We start from the raw sequence: 16925 nt of genomic DNA on the forward strand, positions 1-16925 counted from the left end.
GACCATAGAGACCATCCCAGTCCCAAGCCGAACCTCAGAGTTCATCAAACACACGGACCATAGAGACCATCACAGACCCAAGTCGAACCTCAGAGCCCATCCAATAGAAAGGAACCAAGGGAAGGAGGAGAGAGAAAGAAAAAAGGCCAAATCCCTAGGAGATAGAAAGACTTTAGGTTCAAAGAACCACACTCTACCTGACAGGAATGTGTGCTCTGAAATGAGATGGTGGAAAAAGGAGATAGTGAGCTAAGACAGCATCACAAAATGTCACCAGGGGGAGCCCTGGTCATCATGTGTCCCCCTCCAAAGACCACGGAGGAGCAGCTTCAGAAAACAACCCTCCAAGGAACAAGGGCACAGACATGACATCAAGACAGAGCTCCGTGCCCCTTCCCAACAGTCACACAGGCAGAGGGAAATCCTGCGCACTCTGGCTGGGCAGGTGGGGAGACCAGGAGGCCGATCGTCCTGCCGGCCAGGGCGTGGGGGGGAGCAGGGCTGGTCTGTACCTGTTTGGATGGGATGAGGGCAACATGAACTGGAATTCCACGACACAGGTGCCATCGGGAAGCTGCCGGTGCTGCAGGCTGTTCAGCTCGTAGGCGATGTAGCCTCTGCGGACATACACCTGAGGCAGGGAAAAGCACAGAAGGTGGTGGCCTCTCAGACCATCCCATGTTAAACCAACTGGTCATAACCAGGGGTGACAAGTCACGTGAGCTGAGGAGGTTTCCCAAGGGCTGAGGGGCTGAGGAGTGTGGGCTTCCCCATTTGGGGAGGATTTGCCCTCCTTGAAGACAGGAACAATCTCATTTTTCCACCTGTATCCCCAGCACTTAGCACAGAGCTTGGCATATAGTAAGCACTGAATAAATGTTCATTCATTCATGCATCCCCAGAGCACTTTCTTAAGATGGCTAATAGGATTTGTGGCTGAAACTTCGCAGGGCCCAGTGGAGCTTCTGGGCAGGCTACAGGGGTAACATGTTTGAGAGATGGAGAAAAAAGCCTGCCAGGTGTGAGGTAACCAGTAAAAAGACCTGGCCTGGATGGAAGCAGGTGAAGTGAGATAAATGGTCAGCTCCCAGAAAACCCTGAACTTTAGCATCTTATTCTGATGGATTCTCCAGGCTTTGGGTTCTAGAGCCTGGCCTGGTTTGGGGGACTTCTTTCTGCCTGGGGGGTGCCCACCTTCCCTGCCCCAGAGAAGAACCCCTTTCCTCTCAAACCCTTTCCTCCTCCCCCTGCTCCAGGTCTCCCCAAATACTAAACAGCCTATGTGTTCTGAGTCTGAGAGCATGGCGTACGAAGTCAGGAAATGAGGACCTTGGCCAAGCTACAGATGTAAAGGAACACAAACAGTGATGTGACCCCTCACATTTCCCTCATGAGGCTGCTTTTCTCCCACAAGTCAGGCTGATATCAACCATGGTCATCCCCTTCTGATACTTCTTGCCAAGGCCTTCCCTAAGTCACTGGACTGATGGGGAGCAGCAAAGCAGGGATCTGTTCCCAGCTTTGCCTCTACTGGCTGTGACCTTGGGCTAATCACTTTCCCACTTGGGCCTCCAGCGTCTTCCTGTAAGAACGGAGGGCAAGTAGGTGAGAAGGTCACTAAAACTGCTCTCCTGCTCTCAAACTGCTGAGCCTAGAAGCCAACACTGGGAGAAGGCCCTGGGCCCCCCGTGGCAGGTGGAGCTTGGATTCCAGGCCTGGCTGGACCCCAGAACTCACCCCCAAGATTCTTGCTGCAGGGGTCTCTGCACCCAAATTCTGACCTTCTTCTAATCATTCCATTTATAACATGGGGAGATTGGGCTCTGTCCAGAGGTGGGGAACTTGCAGCCCTGAGGCCACATGTGGCCCTCTAGGTCCTCAAGTGCAGCCAAACTTCACAGAACAAAACCTTTTATCAAGGCTTAGACTCTAAGCCCTCTTCCTGCTCACCTCACACACAGTGCTCTGGGGATGGGGGACACACACATGAACTCACCTCCAGGGACGCCATGCAAACCACCTGGTTAGCATGGTAGAAGAAATTGGGCAGGACATCGAATATGGTCGTTTCTGAAAGGATCAGTTTCTAGAGAAAAAGGAGAAACAAGTTAGGAAACCCCCACAGCTCATTGCAGGAAATGATGGAGCTAGAATGGGCACTTCTTAAAGATCTAAGTTAACAGAGACAGAGGAAGGATGGGCGGGCAGGGAGCATGGAAGGGCTGGCTCAGCTGGTGCAATTTCCTTGGCCCACCTCTTATCCCAGGGCTGGATTATAAACCCTCCAAAGTTGGAGAGGGGGCCTCCTATGACCATTGGTATTCAGCTCAATGCTTACAGTATACAGCAAGGGCTTAATGAATGAATGAAACATAGGCAGCTGTAGTGTCAATAGCATGGGAGCCCCAGCCCAAAGAACAGTGTTTATCAATAGTGTGAGAAAAAAGTACAGTCTAGTAGAAAGAGTGCTAGAGAGTCCTGGGTTTGAATCCCACCCTTGACACCTAGTAGTGGAGTGACTTATCCTCAGAGACTCAGTTTCCCTTCAGTTTCATCACAGACACTGGGTCAGGTGTTATTCGGACCACCCCAGGAGCTATCAAACAGCATGGGAGCATGAGGAGGAGAGGGTCTCATCTACTGGGAAGTAACCAACTCTGCCATCAAAAATGGCAGAAAAGTGGGACTGGGGTCACATCTCTAGAGGAAGAGGCCAATGCAGGAATGGATCCATCAACCTTGAGTCCATCAGTGCTTCAAAACAAAGTGCCAGATAGAAAGGGAAGCAGGAGCCAGAGACTTTTGGGAAACAGAGCTTACCTTGAGATTTTCTGGACAGAACTGGTGGCCATACATGTCAATGGCAGACAGGAAAATGGACTCCACTTGGTTGTGTCTGAGTTCATAAGAGGGCAGGTGGGAGGCGATCAATACCTGCAAGGAAGGAAGGCCATGAGAACCTGTGCCAGCAGGAGGTGCCCAGGGGGAGCAGACTGACCACTTATCTCCCAGGTAAATGTCTTTGCCAGGCTGGTGAACAACCAAGGAATTGGAGGTATAATAGTAATGTAATTTGAATTTGAAGACCCCTTTGTATTGGCAAAGGTAACAGGTACTTAGCACTTAGTAATTAATCAAGCCTCTATTAAAGAAACAGAAGGTATGAATCCCTGTTGCTGATATAACAGGAAGTGGTTGGCTGAAACAGGAAGCTAATGCTGTCTTTATTGAAAACTTTGTGACCACTGTGGTGAAAACTATGTGGCCATCTTAGTGATAAGCTGTTGTGAATGCTGTATTTTGATTTTCTGTGAAAGTTTTGCTCTGATTTGTTATTGAATAGAGTGTTCACTATACTGTGTAATCAGAACCCTGAAAAGCTGTTCACAGCAGCAGTCCTCTGAAAAGCTGCTCGTGCTTGGCTTTAGAAATCAGAGCAAAACATTCACAGAAAATTAAAATATAGCATTCACAACAGCTTATCACTAAGATGGCCACAGAGTTTTCACCACAGTGGTCACAAAATTTTTAACAAAGACAGCATCAGCTTCCTGTTTCTTCCATGTCTGGGAGGAAACAATTTAACATCCCATTCAAAATCATGCAAGCCCAAAGAATTAGCACGCTCTTGTCCCATGAGGACCCAGGACAGCATAAAGCACAAACACATACCTGTCTGGCTCTTAAGGCTACTTTGCAATGTTCACTTTTGCTCAGCTGGGTGAGTTCCCCAAGGATGGAGAGAAGCTCATCGGTTAGGGATGGATCTGGGCCGCACAATTCATCCTTTGGGAGACAAAACACACATACACAAAGAGGTAGAATCTTCAGTGGATTTGCTTGGGTGTCAGGGTTCTTAACCTTCTGGAGTAAAAAAATCCTTCTGGACATGGGACAAAGCCTAGGGACACTGAAGAAAAGTGCTTTTAAAGGCATAAAATAAAATTTAAATGATGACAAAAGGAAGCCAGTTACATTGGAAACAAGGTCATGGACCCGAGTTACGAGGCCGCGTCCTAGCGGCTGAGCACACTTCACAGATGGTAGCATTACAATGCACTCTTCATCATCACGTACCCCCTCTTCTACCTCTCCACAAACCTGCTGATGCCCTAATGAGCAGAATAAAATCCTAATCCAGAATGTGAAGGTTGGAAGAGACCTCACAGGTCATCTACAATCCAACCTTCTTGGGTGTTCAGATTGGGGGAGGAGCCTCTCTAAGGTCACAGGATGATAGAGTTGGGACTAGAGCCCAGGGCACCTAACATCCAATCCAATGGCCCTTCCAACTCACTTATACTCATCAACCACCTACAATATTCTAGGTGTGAGAGATACAAAGACAAATGTAGAATAGAACTTGCCTCCAAGGAGCTTACAGTCTACCATACCAAAATGGTGCCCACATAGTCAATGACCAGTTCTACTAAACCATCTTTCTCAAACAGTCCCACCAAGATTCTTACTTTGCTGGCTCTCTAGAGGCAACAAATCTCCTAGACAGGCCACATGACTCTTCTCAAATGATCAATAAAGACAAGTTTTTGGAGCACATCAGAGGTGGAACCAATAAGGTCCTGAATGATATTTCACAGAATAACAAAGTGTGAATGTTGGCAGGGATCTTGGAGGCCACCTAATCTAGCACAAACATGTCCCCTAGAGAAGGCCTGACAAGTGGTCCTACCTGCTTGAAAACTCCAAAGAGAGTGAGTGTGTGTCGGTCTGGGACAGCTCTAGTTATTAAGACATTTTTTCATGACCAAAATTGGCCTTTTTGCAGTGTCTACCCACTTTCCCTATCAAGCCCTTTTCTATACAGTTGTTTGTTGTTGTTCAGTCATTTTTCAATCATGTCTGACTCTTCCTGACCCCATTTAGGGTTTTCCTGACAAAGATACCAGAGTGGTTTGCCATTTCCTTCTCCAGCTCATTTTAAAGATGAGGAAACTGAGGCAAACAGGGTGAAGTGACTTGCCCAGGGTCACACAGCTAGTAAGTGTCTGAGGCCAAATCTGAACTCAAGAAGTTGAGTCTTCCTGATTCCAAGGCCAATGTTCTTTGCACTTTGGCACCACCACTGCCCATGGTCACCTAGTGCTTCAATGCTTAGTTCCCAACCAGATTCTTCTCCATTCCACCCCCACCCGCACCCACTCAAGTCTTCTTTGATGGTTTGGACCTTTTTAAAAGAGGTAGAGCTGGTTTAAAGAGCTGAGGCCAGAAGCTGACTTCACAAATCCAGATGCTAATCTGAGACTGTACATTATACGATGGGAAAGAGTGGAAAATCATTTCACATTCACAAAAACATTTCACATCATTTCACATTCACAAAAACATTTCACATCATTTCACCCAGTGCCTTTGGACATCTTGAAATGGACATCTTCTAGATGTCTCCCACTGAACATGTCCAAAACTGACCTCATTATCTCCCCTTCCCCTTTCCAAGCTTTACTCAGAAAGCTCAGGATCACAGAGCTGGCAAGTGTCAGGGGCAGGATCTGAATTCACTCTCCACCATGCATGTTCTCCCTAGGTAGGTTGGTCAACGATTGCTATCCCCATTTGACAGAGGAGGAGACTGAGGCCCAGGAGGCTTACTCTCCTTAGGTCAGATGGATCGTCAACAGCAAGACCAACATTCAAACCTATGGGCTCCTGTCACTCAGTCACAGAGCAGAAGAGAAGTCCCACAGGGTCCCTCCCTCCACCTTGGCAGGACTTACTATTAACATGGTCACCAGCAGATTCTTCTTGGCCACTTGTGCGTGAGAGAAGATACAGTCGAGCACAGGCGACATGTCCGGCTTGAATTGTTCCCGGAGGTTGATCACGCACTTGTCATAGTGGGCTGGGGGGACAAAGAGGCCACGTGGTTAGACCCGTGCTTCCCTCTGGCCCAGCTGCCAGCCTCGAGGCAGACAGAGGTGCCCTCGCTCCAGCCTTGCCTTGTTGGAAGTGATGTTCCACTTGCAGGTATTTCCTTAATAAATCTAGCACCACAGTCTTCATGTAGCCCCGTGTTCCGCTCCGGTATCTGTGGAAGAAAGGAGCATGTTACTGCTGGCCCTGTGGCCTAAGCCATAAGGACACGCTGAGCGGTGCCTCCTCCCAAGGGAAGGTCACAGCACAAGGGTCCACAGAGCGACCTCGTCCAACCCTTTCATCTGCAAATGCCAAACTTTCTTCTATCTATTTAGTCAACTACTATCTCCTTCATTAGAACACAAGCAAGAGCCATGTTTTTGCCTTATTCGGTGGGTACATGAAGCATCAAGAAAGGGCTTGTTGACTGACTGAGTGGTGTCATGACCAGCCCAATGGAATAGTGTAGAGTTGGTAAAATGTCCTAGCTGTAGATATAATTAAGACCAATGAGAGCAGCCAGAGAGCTTGGTCGGGCAATAATACACCCTAATTTCATGAATGAATTCACATAAATTCTCCTCTGACCTTCCCAACAACCTGGGAGGGCAGGCAGGGTGGGGAATGGAATCTTCATTTGGACAGAGCAAAAGTAAAGAAGCGGCAAGCGACACCAGTGATCTGAGTCCTCTGAATGCCCTGAAAGGAGGGCACTGCGAAAGAATTGGCCATTTGTGTTTCCGCTCATAATAATACTCATCTTTAGGGAGCACTTTAAGGTTTCCAAAGACTTTAAATAAGCTATTTCACTTGGAATAACCCTGAGAAGCAGGTGCCATTATGATCCTCATTTTACAGATAAGGAAACTGAGGAAAAGAGACGTTAAATGATTTGTTCATAGTCACACAGCTAGTATCTAAAGCAGGATTTGAACTCAGGTCTTCCTGATGCCAAGCTGAGGGTATAAGTTTAGCCACATCCATGTGACAAGAGGTCTGCCAGGACTGCCAGAGCTCTCCCTACCACTGACCTTTGGGGTTCTAAATTTGCCCAGTGATAGAGCCAAGCTAAAAACAATCTTCTGAGGGGAGGGGAACCTGGCAGAGAAGAATAAAGACACCTTGACCCCATGAACCTCAGTTTCCTTCTCTGTCAAGTCAAGATGATAATAATAGTCCTGCTCCCTAGCTAACAGGGTTATGATTAGGTTCAAATGAGAAAGGATGCATAAATGTACATGTCACCCAGAAAGCCTGGCATCATCAGCACAAGGTAGAGTCACACCTGTGCTTTTATCATCAGGGTAGAAATTCCCTCTACCTAAGTCCACTGACAATTCTTCAGACACTTAGAGTCTGAGAAAACGGCCTGGGAGCAGAACCAGGAGAACGCTGTCTGTACACAGTAATGGTCACATTGTGCGACGACCGACTTTGTTAGACTGAGCTCTTCTGAGCAATGCAAGGATCTAGGACAACTCCAAAAGACTCAAGACGCAAAATGCCGTCCACATCCAGAGAAAAAACAGTGGAGTCTGAATGCAGAGCGAAGCAGACCATTTTCTCTTTCTTTTGTTTTTCTTTCTCATGGTTTTTCCCCTTTGTTCTGATTCTTCTTTCACAATATGACTAATATGGAAATATGTTTAATATGACCATACATGTAGAGCCTATATAAGAGTGCATGCCATCTTGGGGAGGGAAATTTAGAACTCAAAATCTTATAAAAGTAAATGTTGGTAGGGGCGGCCAGGTGGCTCAGCGAGTAAGAGCACCGGCTCCAGTGTCAGGATGACCTGGATCAAATCCGGACTCAGATACTCAGCACCACACCCAGAAATAACTGGCCGTGTAACCTTGAGCAAGTTAGTTAACCCCGATTGCTTAAAAAAAAAAAGTAAATGTTGGAAACTAAAAAATAATGAATTAATTGAAAAAAAGGAGGGAGGGAGGGAGGGAGGGAGGGAGGGAGGGAGGAAGGAAGGAAGGAAGGAAGGAAGGAAGGAAGGAAGGAAACTGCTATAATTTAGTTCCATGACTGGTATGAGGCAGAGGCAGCAGCTCTTTCTGACTCTAGCCCTGGGATACACAGCATCTCATGTCATTTTTCATGTTCTACAATCAAGACTGAGGGTGGCTGTTTCTTTTTTCCCCTAAACAGTAAAATGTTTACACAGCAATGAAGTTTTTAAAAAATGAAATATAAATAAATGCTTATGGACAGGCTGACTGAAAGATGACAAAAGTTTTGTTTGGCACAATAGGAAGTTGTTGATTAGTAAAGAGTCCTATGTCAGAGAGGCCCCCATAACAGCAGCAACACACACCCCCATAGGTGATGGCTGGGTATTGACTCTCTCCTGTCCCTGGCCATGAGCTGTGCCTGCACCTGACAAAGACCATGCCAGTAGGGTTTGCTTTGCATCATATGGCTTCAAGGGTCCCTTGCCCAAGGGGTCTAGAGTCACCTCTGGACTAGCTGCACAATGCTCTGAGTGTTCATGAAGAAAACTTCTCGGTCTGCCTTCCGCTGGAGCGTTGCCGCGTGGCTGTCCAGGATGTTGGCAATCTGAATGGGAAAGAAGAGTTTATCTCACTACTTATGACCAAGGGATGCAGTTTCCTAAAACCAATTTTTAACCAAATTCTGGATTTCTTCTGAAGAGGCAGGGATGGGCTCATTAATCCTGAATTTCAGCTGTTCAAGGAGACTGAGCTTTCCGGGAACAGAGAAGAGAAGAGGATCCTTAAGGAATAAGTCTACCTCCTCCTCCTTGGTGAGTGATTCCCCCCCTCCCCACCCTGGCTTTCACAATGCTCAATGGGGTCTGGGTTCTACTGGGTTGCTCTGGGTGCATGAGGACCATCCCAGCTAACTGCACAGAGGTTCCTGTCTAGACAGCAGCAGATCCTACAGACAGACCTACAGATGGGAGGGGCTGGAGTAGGTGAATAAATGAGAGTAAATGAATGAAGCAAGCTACAGGACTTATGCTTGGTGGCCTCACCAGCCATTCCCAAAACAAAATATGGGGGTCTGTGAGAAAAATAACACGTCCCTTTCAGTCATGCAAAAAGGGAGGAAGAGGGGCAGGTAGGATGGCAATAACAGCCACTTCTCAGCAAGTCAAATAGCTGGAATCTGTTGGGTAAGTCAAGCCAACTGGTCAAACCATTAAGAACCTGTGGACTTCTCCATGAGGTACTTTCTCTGCTGATGCAGATAGTGACACCTTCCCATATCTACGACCTCACTGAGGCTATCCTGACCCTCTCCACACTGTGGGCTTGTTACCCCTCATGACCCTGTTGGTGACACTCTAAGCCTGTCTGGTTTGGTGGGGCCTGCCAGGGCTCAAGTCACCGGCATGATCTCCAAGAGCCAAGCCATCCCTTGGCATTATGGTGAAGTCTCAGTGCAGGACTACAGTACAGCTGTGGACACATTTTTATGGCTTATAAAGATCACTGCCAGGAGAAACTAGGCAGATTAAACCACGTCTAACACCAGCTACCAAGCTAAGTTCCCAATGGGTATACGACACACACAAATGGAGGCATGACAAAAAAATTCACTCTGAAGAGTGGGTAAGAAATTACTTTTCTGATCTATGGAGAGGGGGAGAGTTCATAGTCATACAAGGAATAGATAAAATAAAGCAGACAATTCTGATTACATGAAATTAAGACGTTTTTACATAAATAAACTCAAAAGATCTAAAATTGGAAAAGCAGTTAAGTAACTAGGAAAAAATCTTTGCAACAAGATATGAATCATGTATGTATGCATGCATGCATGCATTCAGGCATATGCATGTGTGAATATATGCATTGCATTATGTGACATATGCATGTATATATGTATTATTTCATGTACATAAATACACAAGCATGTGTATAGTATAATAATTCTATGTGTACACACACGTATGTGTGCTATATAGGATATGCATGTACATTTATGCCTATATGCGTACACGTGTGAAACACATAATACATACAAACCTATACACATGCACAGGATATACCTATAGAATGCACACATACATATATACAACACAGTACACTACAATACATGCACAAACATGCAATATACATACAATTCACACAGTACAATATGCCTAAATATGCAATGGTTATAAATATACAATACATCTCTATACAACACATGCGCATACAATATTCATGTGCAATGCACACATATAGACACATATAGATATAATACACATATACAACATGCAATACACATATACACATCTAATACATGAATATGTACATACATATATACACTACACATCCATATACATATGTAACACAATATACATATACATGGAACTGATTCAATTCTACAAGAATAAGAGCCATCCCCCAACTGATAAGTCATCAAAGGACATGAGCTCACTATCTTCTAAGGAAGAAATCTAAGCTATTAATATCTGTATGAATAAATGCTCCAAATCTCTATTAATTAGAAAAATGCAAACTAAAGCAGCTCTGGGGCTCCATCTCACATCCACCATATTGGCTAAGTTGGCATAGAAGGAACATGATAAATGTTGCTGGGCTCTGGGCAGACCAACACCACAAGGCACTGTGAGGAGTCCCCCAAGTCACTAAGCTGTGAATAGCGGCCAGATCACTGCTAGATCTATGACCCAAACATACGCCCGTATGTACAAAAATATCAATGGTCACTCTTTTGGGGGTTGGAAAGAAATGGAAACTAAGGGGGTGCCCATCAACTGGGGAGAGGACGAACAAATTAGGCAACAAAATGCTATTTTACTGTAAGAAAAATAATGAATGGGGGAAACAAGGAAGAACTGAGGGGAAGTGAACTGAGCAGAACCAGAAAAAAAAAACTCCTCTATTGATGCTGACAGTGCAAAGACAAACAACTTTATAGCTTTAGGCCTCTGCTCCATCAGCCCAGAAGAATGATGACAAAGCCCATTAAAAGAGGGTGATGGAAGAAGAAGATACATATTTTTGGAAATGGTGGGAATTTGTTTTGCTATTCTGTACATATTTATTAGGAGGGTTTTTCTTTTCTTTTGTCTCCCCTTCCCCCCTTGCCATGGGATGAGGGGGTTAGGGAGAGAAAATAGATTTTTGTTCATTGGAAAAAACAACATTTAAAAAAAAAAAAGATCACTGCCAGACAGTGACTGGAGGGAGGGAGTCCAAACAAGGATGGAAGAAAAGAGGGCTATATAAAGTGGCCTTTTGGAGCTGGAAATGCCTTTGGAAATGATCTAGTCCAACCGCACCGTATGAAGGAGGAGAAGGAGGCCCAGAGCCGGCCAGGGACGTGGCCAAGTCACGCACCAAGTGAGTGGCTGAGCAGAGACTTGACCCAAGGTCTTCCAGTGCCTGGTCCGGGGCTCCCTCCACTATTCCACAGTCACACTAAGTACAAATGATAAATAAAGTGTTCAGCTTGGGCCTGGGGGGCAGAACACGTGTCCAACAAACATTTGCTCAACGAATGGGCACTAAGGATGGCTTTAGGGGTTTTGGTATCCTTTCAGCAAAATCTCCTTTATTTTGTAAATTATTTTATTTATTTAAGAATTTGTTTATATTTTATATATTTATATTATATAATAAAATATATAAATATATTGTATAGAATAAGATATATTAATATATTTTATTTAATAATTGATTCGTTTGCTTAAATTTATTTTAAATTATTATTATTAACCTATTAGCTAAATTTATTAAAGTAAAATTAAAATAAATTTTAAAAATTAAAATATTTTTAATATTTGACCAAGAAGATTTGGAGAACTCTCAAGGCATCTGAGGAGCTTTTTCATGCCTCGCCTTTTTAAGTGACCAGGTTGCTTCTGAAAGTTTGGCAAAACCCTTGAACAGAGACAATTCAGATTTTTATGGATTCATACCAGACAGATACACAAGTCTCTGGACGGTGCCAGGTTGAACTGTGCAGGTCCCAGGGTGGTTGTGAGGAAGACCCTCCTCCCTCAGGCTCTGGAAAGCTCCATCCACAGCCCCCAAGCCTGAGCAGGCCTGCCCAGCAGGAGAGCCTCTGAGCCTGGGAGATCAGGGCTGCCCCTGCCCACAAGGACAGTCACTGAGTAATACGTTAGCCATTGAATTAAGACCAGAGAGGGTGGTAATCTCTAACTTGTGGCAGGCATTGCTAACATGGCAGGTCTCCAGACATTTCTATCGGAGGCCAGATACAGGCTCCCTGAGGGTTTCAGGAGGTGTCCCGGGATCACCTGAGAGACGTGCGCCCCCATCCCCTTTACCTGCTGGCTGGGAAACTGGCAGAGCACAGACGTGATGTTACTCGCATACTGTGCCATGATTTTACGAACGGCCTTCTCCACAGAGGGAGGGATCCTGCCAGAGACGCTGGTCATGATCTCTTGGAGCTCCAGAAGGGGCAAGGAAGGGGACCGGAGGGTGACCATCAGCTTGTTCACCCACTCCTTGAGCTGGAAGAGACAAAAACCATTCACGTCCACTTTGTGTGGAGTTAACAGCTTGGTGTGACCATCGAATGCATTTATGGAAGACTGGGCAGCTTAATGAAGTCACCAAGCAGAGAATCCAGGCTGAACCTGCTCTCTTACCTGAATGCACATAGCCCAGGCCCACCCAGCCTCCTGAGTTCAGCCTGGGCGATCTATTTCTTCCATGATGCCTCCCCCAAGGACTCTGGTTCACTTTCCTCTCTGAGTCTCTGGTACAGGACTGTACCATCCTCTGTTTCTCATCTGTCTGCCTCAGTTTACCCTGCCAACCCTGCTTGCTACCTGAGGGTAAGGACAACATCCTGTGCTCCCTTTCACAGAGCCTAGGACAGGATGAAACATGCCACCTCAGGAAGGAGCTCTCAATCGGGTTCCCACTGGGCTGGTGGGGTCTTACGGGTCAGACTAAACAAGATGCTTTTGCTAGCCTGGTGACTAAAATCTATGGCTAGAGTCCAGGATGGACTTCTGTTTGCTGAAGGAGGGGAAGGCAGCACAAGTTCTGGGAACTCACACAACTGAAAGGGCCCTTAGAGTGGAAGGACCTTTCAGAAACCATCTCAACATCATGCATACTGCCAGCCAGCCAGAGACATATGAACCAGAAAGACAACAAGGCCTGACTCCCTACAATTTCTCGCTCTGTGGTCCAAATCTGGGCAGCGTTTGGGTCCCCTGGACTCTGGGAAGTACATCCTCTGGGCAAACTGCTGAGAGTGAAGCCATAAGCCTAGAGTTAGAATTATGTGCGCCCTGACTACATGTGGCTGCTAGGTGATGCCCTAGGGCATAGAGCACCAGACCTGGAGTTAGGAGGACCAGAGTTCAAATCCAACCTCAGACACTTACTACCTGGGTGATCCTGGGCAAATTACTTCTACCTGTTTGCCTCAGTTTCCACATCTGTAAAATGAACTGGAGAAAGAAATGGCAAACCACTCTAATACCTCTGCCAAGAACATCCCAAATGGGGCCACGAAGAGTCAGACATGACTGAAACAATTCAGAAACAACAAAATCCTGAGTACGCCCACCATGTTCTAGAAGACATCTCAACAGGTACTAGGATTCTCACTGCTCTGACCACCACCGATCTAGGACTGGCAGGAGACCTATAATTGCCTAATGTTATGTGAATAAAGTTGATTAGAGTGCTTTTTGAACTTGGTATTGATGATTAGAATGCATTATTCATCAATAGAAAAATGAATGTAATATACAGCACACGTATACACATACGTATATACATACATATACATGCACATACACATATGGATTCCTGGACATTTGTCTCACAACTGATAAAACGAGATGTCAGTTAGAATAGATGATGTGACCAATTTCAATTAAGTAAAAATTAAAAGCTTTTGCATTAATAAAGATCGACACAATTAGAGTAAGAAGAGAAATTGTCACATGGGAAAAAATCTTTGCATCAAATATCTCTGAAGGAAGTTGGATATCCCAAGATATATAGGAAACGGACATAAATCTATGATAATAGCCATGCCATGCCCCCCCCAACCCACCCCAATAGATTAGTGGTCAAGGGAATCTGAGTAGTTTTAAATTAGGAGAGAAGCAAAGTCTTGATAACCATATAAAATGCTACAAAGAACTCTCAAGATAAAAAAAAAAATATATATATATATATATATATATATATATATTGTTTTTTTGGAGGGGGAAGGGAAGGCAATTTGGGGTTAAGTGACTTGCCCAAGGTCACGCGGCTAGCTTTGTGTTAAGTGTCTGAGGCTGGATTTGAACTCAGGTCCTCCTGACTCCAGGGCCAGTGCTCTATTCACTGTGCCACCTAGCCACCCCTCTCAAGAGAAATATAAATGAAAACAATGTACACTCATCAAATTAGCAAAGATGGTTTAAGACAGAAATAATCAATGTCAAGCTGTGGAAGGATAGTAGCAAATATGCTACTGGGGGAGCTATGAATTGGTCCAACTGGTCTGGTTATCAATCAATAATTATTTATTAAGCACCTACTATGTACTGGGCACTGGAGATACAAAAAAGGCAAAAGGCAGTCTCTTGCCCTCAAGTAGCTTACAGTCGAATGGGGAAGACAACACGCAAGCAGATATATACAAAGCAACTTATGTACAGGAGAAATGGGAAATAATTAACAGAAGGAAGGCGTTTAGAATTGAGAGGTTGGGGAAGCCTTCCAGTAAAAGAGATTTTAGTAGGAACTTAAAGGAAGCAAGGGAGGTCATCAGGAAGAGTGGAGGAGAACAGTAAAGGGGACAGTCAGAGAGAAGGCCAGAGGGAGGGAGGGAGGGAGGGAGGGAGGTCTTGTTTGTAGAAGAGCCCAGAGGAGGCCAGGGTCACTAGATCAAACAGTGTGTGCTGGGGAGGAAAGTGTGGGAAGACTGGAAAGATGAGAGGGGGAGCTGTTTATTACATCTGTTGTGGAATGGCTTGTGTCCTGTATTCTGCCAGTTGCCTGTATACATGTTGTGGGTGTCACGCTCTTTTCAGAAACATCTGATACAAAGGGTTTTTCTCTCAATCCATATTACTTCCCTCTTCTAGATACACCAAGTTTGGTCATGTTAAAGCCTTTCAATTTCCAATAACTGAAATGATTGACTCTATCTTTTGTAAGTAGCCTCTGTGGTCTTTCTTTGGTTCTGCGTTGGCCCCTGCCCACAGTGGTGGGAGGCACCTGGTCTGGTTCCCCTTACCTTCTTTTCATGATCTGGTCTTAAATAGTCAAGTCATGGTTCCATTTTGAATAATTTAGCAGGAGTCCTGCCCATTTCTTTTTTTCTATTTTTTTTTGGAGGGCAATTGGGGTTAAGTGACTTGCCCAAAGTCATACAGCTAGTAACTGTGTCAAGTGTCTGAGGCCGGATTTGAACTCAGGTCCTCCTGACTACAGGGCTGATGCTCTATTCACTGTGCCACCTACCCTCCCCATGCCCATTTCTACTCATGTTTTAAACTGGACCTAACTGTGCCATGATATAATGAGAATGGGAGGCTCAAATTGTCCCAGGGCCGCCGGGTGGATTAAGGCCAAATGGTCAAGGAGACAAAAGAAAGAGCTTTCCAATAGTGCGACAGTGTGTGTGATTGTGTGTATGTGTGTAAGCAAAAATGAATGTATGAATATGTGTATGTTTTTATGTGTATATGTGTAATTATATTATGTAAGGGTGTGGAGGTGAATATGTGAAAATATGAGTATGTGTGGATGTGTAAATGTGTGTGAGTATATGTTTGTAAGTCTGTGTGTGTGAAATTGTGTGTGCTTGAGTGTGCATGTGAGAGTGAGTTTATGTGAAAGTATATGTGTGAGTATATGTGGGTGTAATTGTGTTGTGTGAATGTGTAAGTCTGAGAGTGTAGAAGTGTGTGTAAAGATGTATGAAAGTAGGAGTCAGGGGTCAGTGTGTGTGTGTAAGTCTCTGTGAAAGTATGTGTGGGTGTGTGCAAATGTGTATGTGCTTGTAAGCACATGTGTATGTAAGTGAATGTGTGAGTATGTGTACAAGTGTGTAAGTGTAGAAGTGTATGTAAAGGTGTGTAAAAGTAGGGGCTAGGGGTCAGTGTGTGTGTGTGTGTGTGTGTGTGTGTGTGTGTGTGTATAAACCTTTTTCTCGTCTCTTCACCAGATTAAGAGCCCCAACAAAAAGCAGGCTCTGCTCACCTTAGTGCTGAAAATGGGCTCTGGCAAACAGTAGCCATTCATGATGTTGGTCAAGTTCTCCAGGACGTTGTGGAAAACCTGGTGCAGCTTCTCTCCTATAATGGGCAAGGTTTGCTGGCAAGGGAGGTCGCCGGTGTACGGCTCGGCCTGGTGAGAAGCAGAGGGAGGAAAGGTCAGGAGGGGGTGGGATTAACCCACAGAACCCAGACCTGGGTCTGATGCCATGCTGCCTCCTTAATTAGCATCTGGCCTTGGGTAAGTCACTTTCTCCTCAGAGCCTGAGTTTCCTCTTCTGTAAAATGAGGGGACTGGTATATATCCCCGTGATTTTATAAGATTTTTTTTTAGTTTGAATTTCTCAGGACCACAGGCAAATTTTATAAACTTTGCTCCTTCCCCCCTTAATTTCTTAGTTGATTCTCTAAAATTGGGTACATAATGGGGTGAAAATAACTAAAAATTCATATAAATCTTCTCTTTTATAAAAAGGTTTAGTCTTAATACAACTCAGTGACAGAGCTCAAATGCCTCCAAAGGGCCTAGCCATGACTTAATGACATATTCATCCATTTATTCAGCAAACGTTTGGTGACCCAGCACTTTCTGTGGGCCTGCACCCCAGGCTTTATGGCTGTGCTGGGGGGGATGGCACAGAGATGAGTAAGGCAGCTTGCACCATCAATGTGGCCATTACCACCCCTTGGAGAGTGGAGGATGTGAGCAGGGAACCTCTGTCTGCATTATCTCAAGAAAGCAAAATAACCACAGGTGTTTAGGAAAGGGGGGAGCAATGTAGAAAGTCTAATTTGCCCCAAGAGGGAATGGGCTTCCTCCCTTCCCTGGAGGTTTTCATGCAGAGACTAAGGGAG

The 16925-nt window shown here is 45.1% G+C and overlaps 2 protein-coding genes across 2 annotated transcripts in view; one reads left to right on the plus strand and one right to left on the minus strand.

Annotated features, from left to right (window-relative positions):
- CORO1C (coronin 1C) overlaps window positions 1–16925 on the plus strand; it is a 544511-nt gene that overhangs the window by 45511 nt on the left and 482075 nt on the right. The gene's annotated exons all lie outside the window — the stretch shown is intronic.
- Window positions 1–16925, minus strand: part of ACACB (acetyl-CoA carboxylase beta) — a 120869-nt gene that overhangs the window by 35470 nt on the left and 68474 nt on the right. Inside the window, exons 20-29 of the mRNA XM_069081877.1 lie at window positions 16057–16203; window positions 12156–12344; window positions 11203–11283; window positions 8343–8443; window positions 5958–6046; window positions 5736–5860; window positions 3673–3786; window positions 2821–2934; window positions 1997–2086; window positions 513–631 (exon numbers count right to left, since the gene is read on the minus strand). Of these exons, the coding sequence (XP_068937978.1) occupies window positions 513–631; window positions 1997–2086; window positions 2821–2934; window positions 3673–3786; window positions 5736–5860; window positions 5958–6046; window positions 8343–8443; window positions 11203–11283; window positions 12156–12344; window positions 16057–16203 (1169 nt within the window). The remainder of the gene's footprint in view (window positions 1–512; window positions 632–1996; window positions 2087–2820; window positions 2935–3672; window positions 3787–5735; window positions 5861–5957; window positions 6047–8342; window positions 8444–11202; window positions 11284–12155; window positions 12345–16056; window positions 16204–16925) is intronic.

The sequence above is a fragment of the Petaurus breviceps genome, unplaced genomic scaffold, assembly GCF_028583685.1.
Source record: "Petaurus breviceps papuanus isolate PSGF00001 unplaced genomic scaffold, PetGlider_PUasm1.0 99, whole genome shotgun sequence".
Classification (NCBI taxonomy): Eukaryota; Metazoa; Chordata; class Mammalia; order Diprotodontia; family Petauridae; genus Petaurus; species Petaurus breviceps.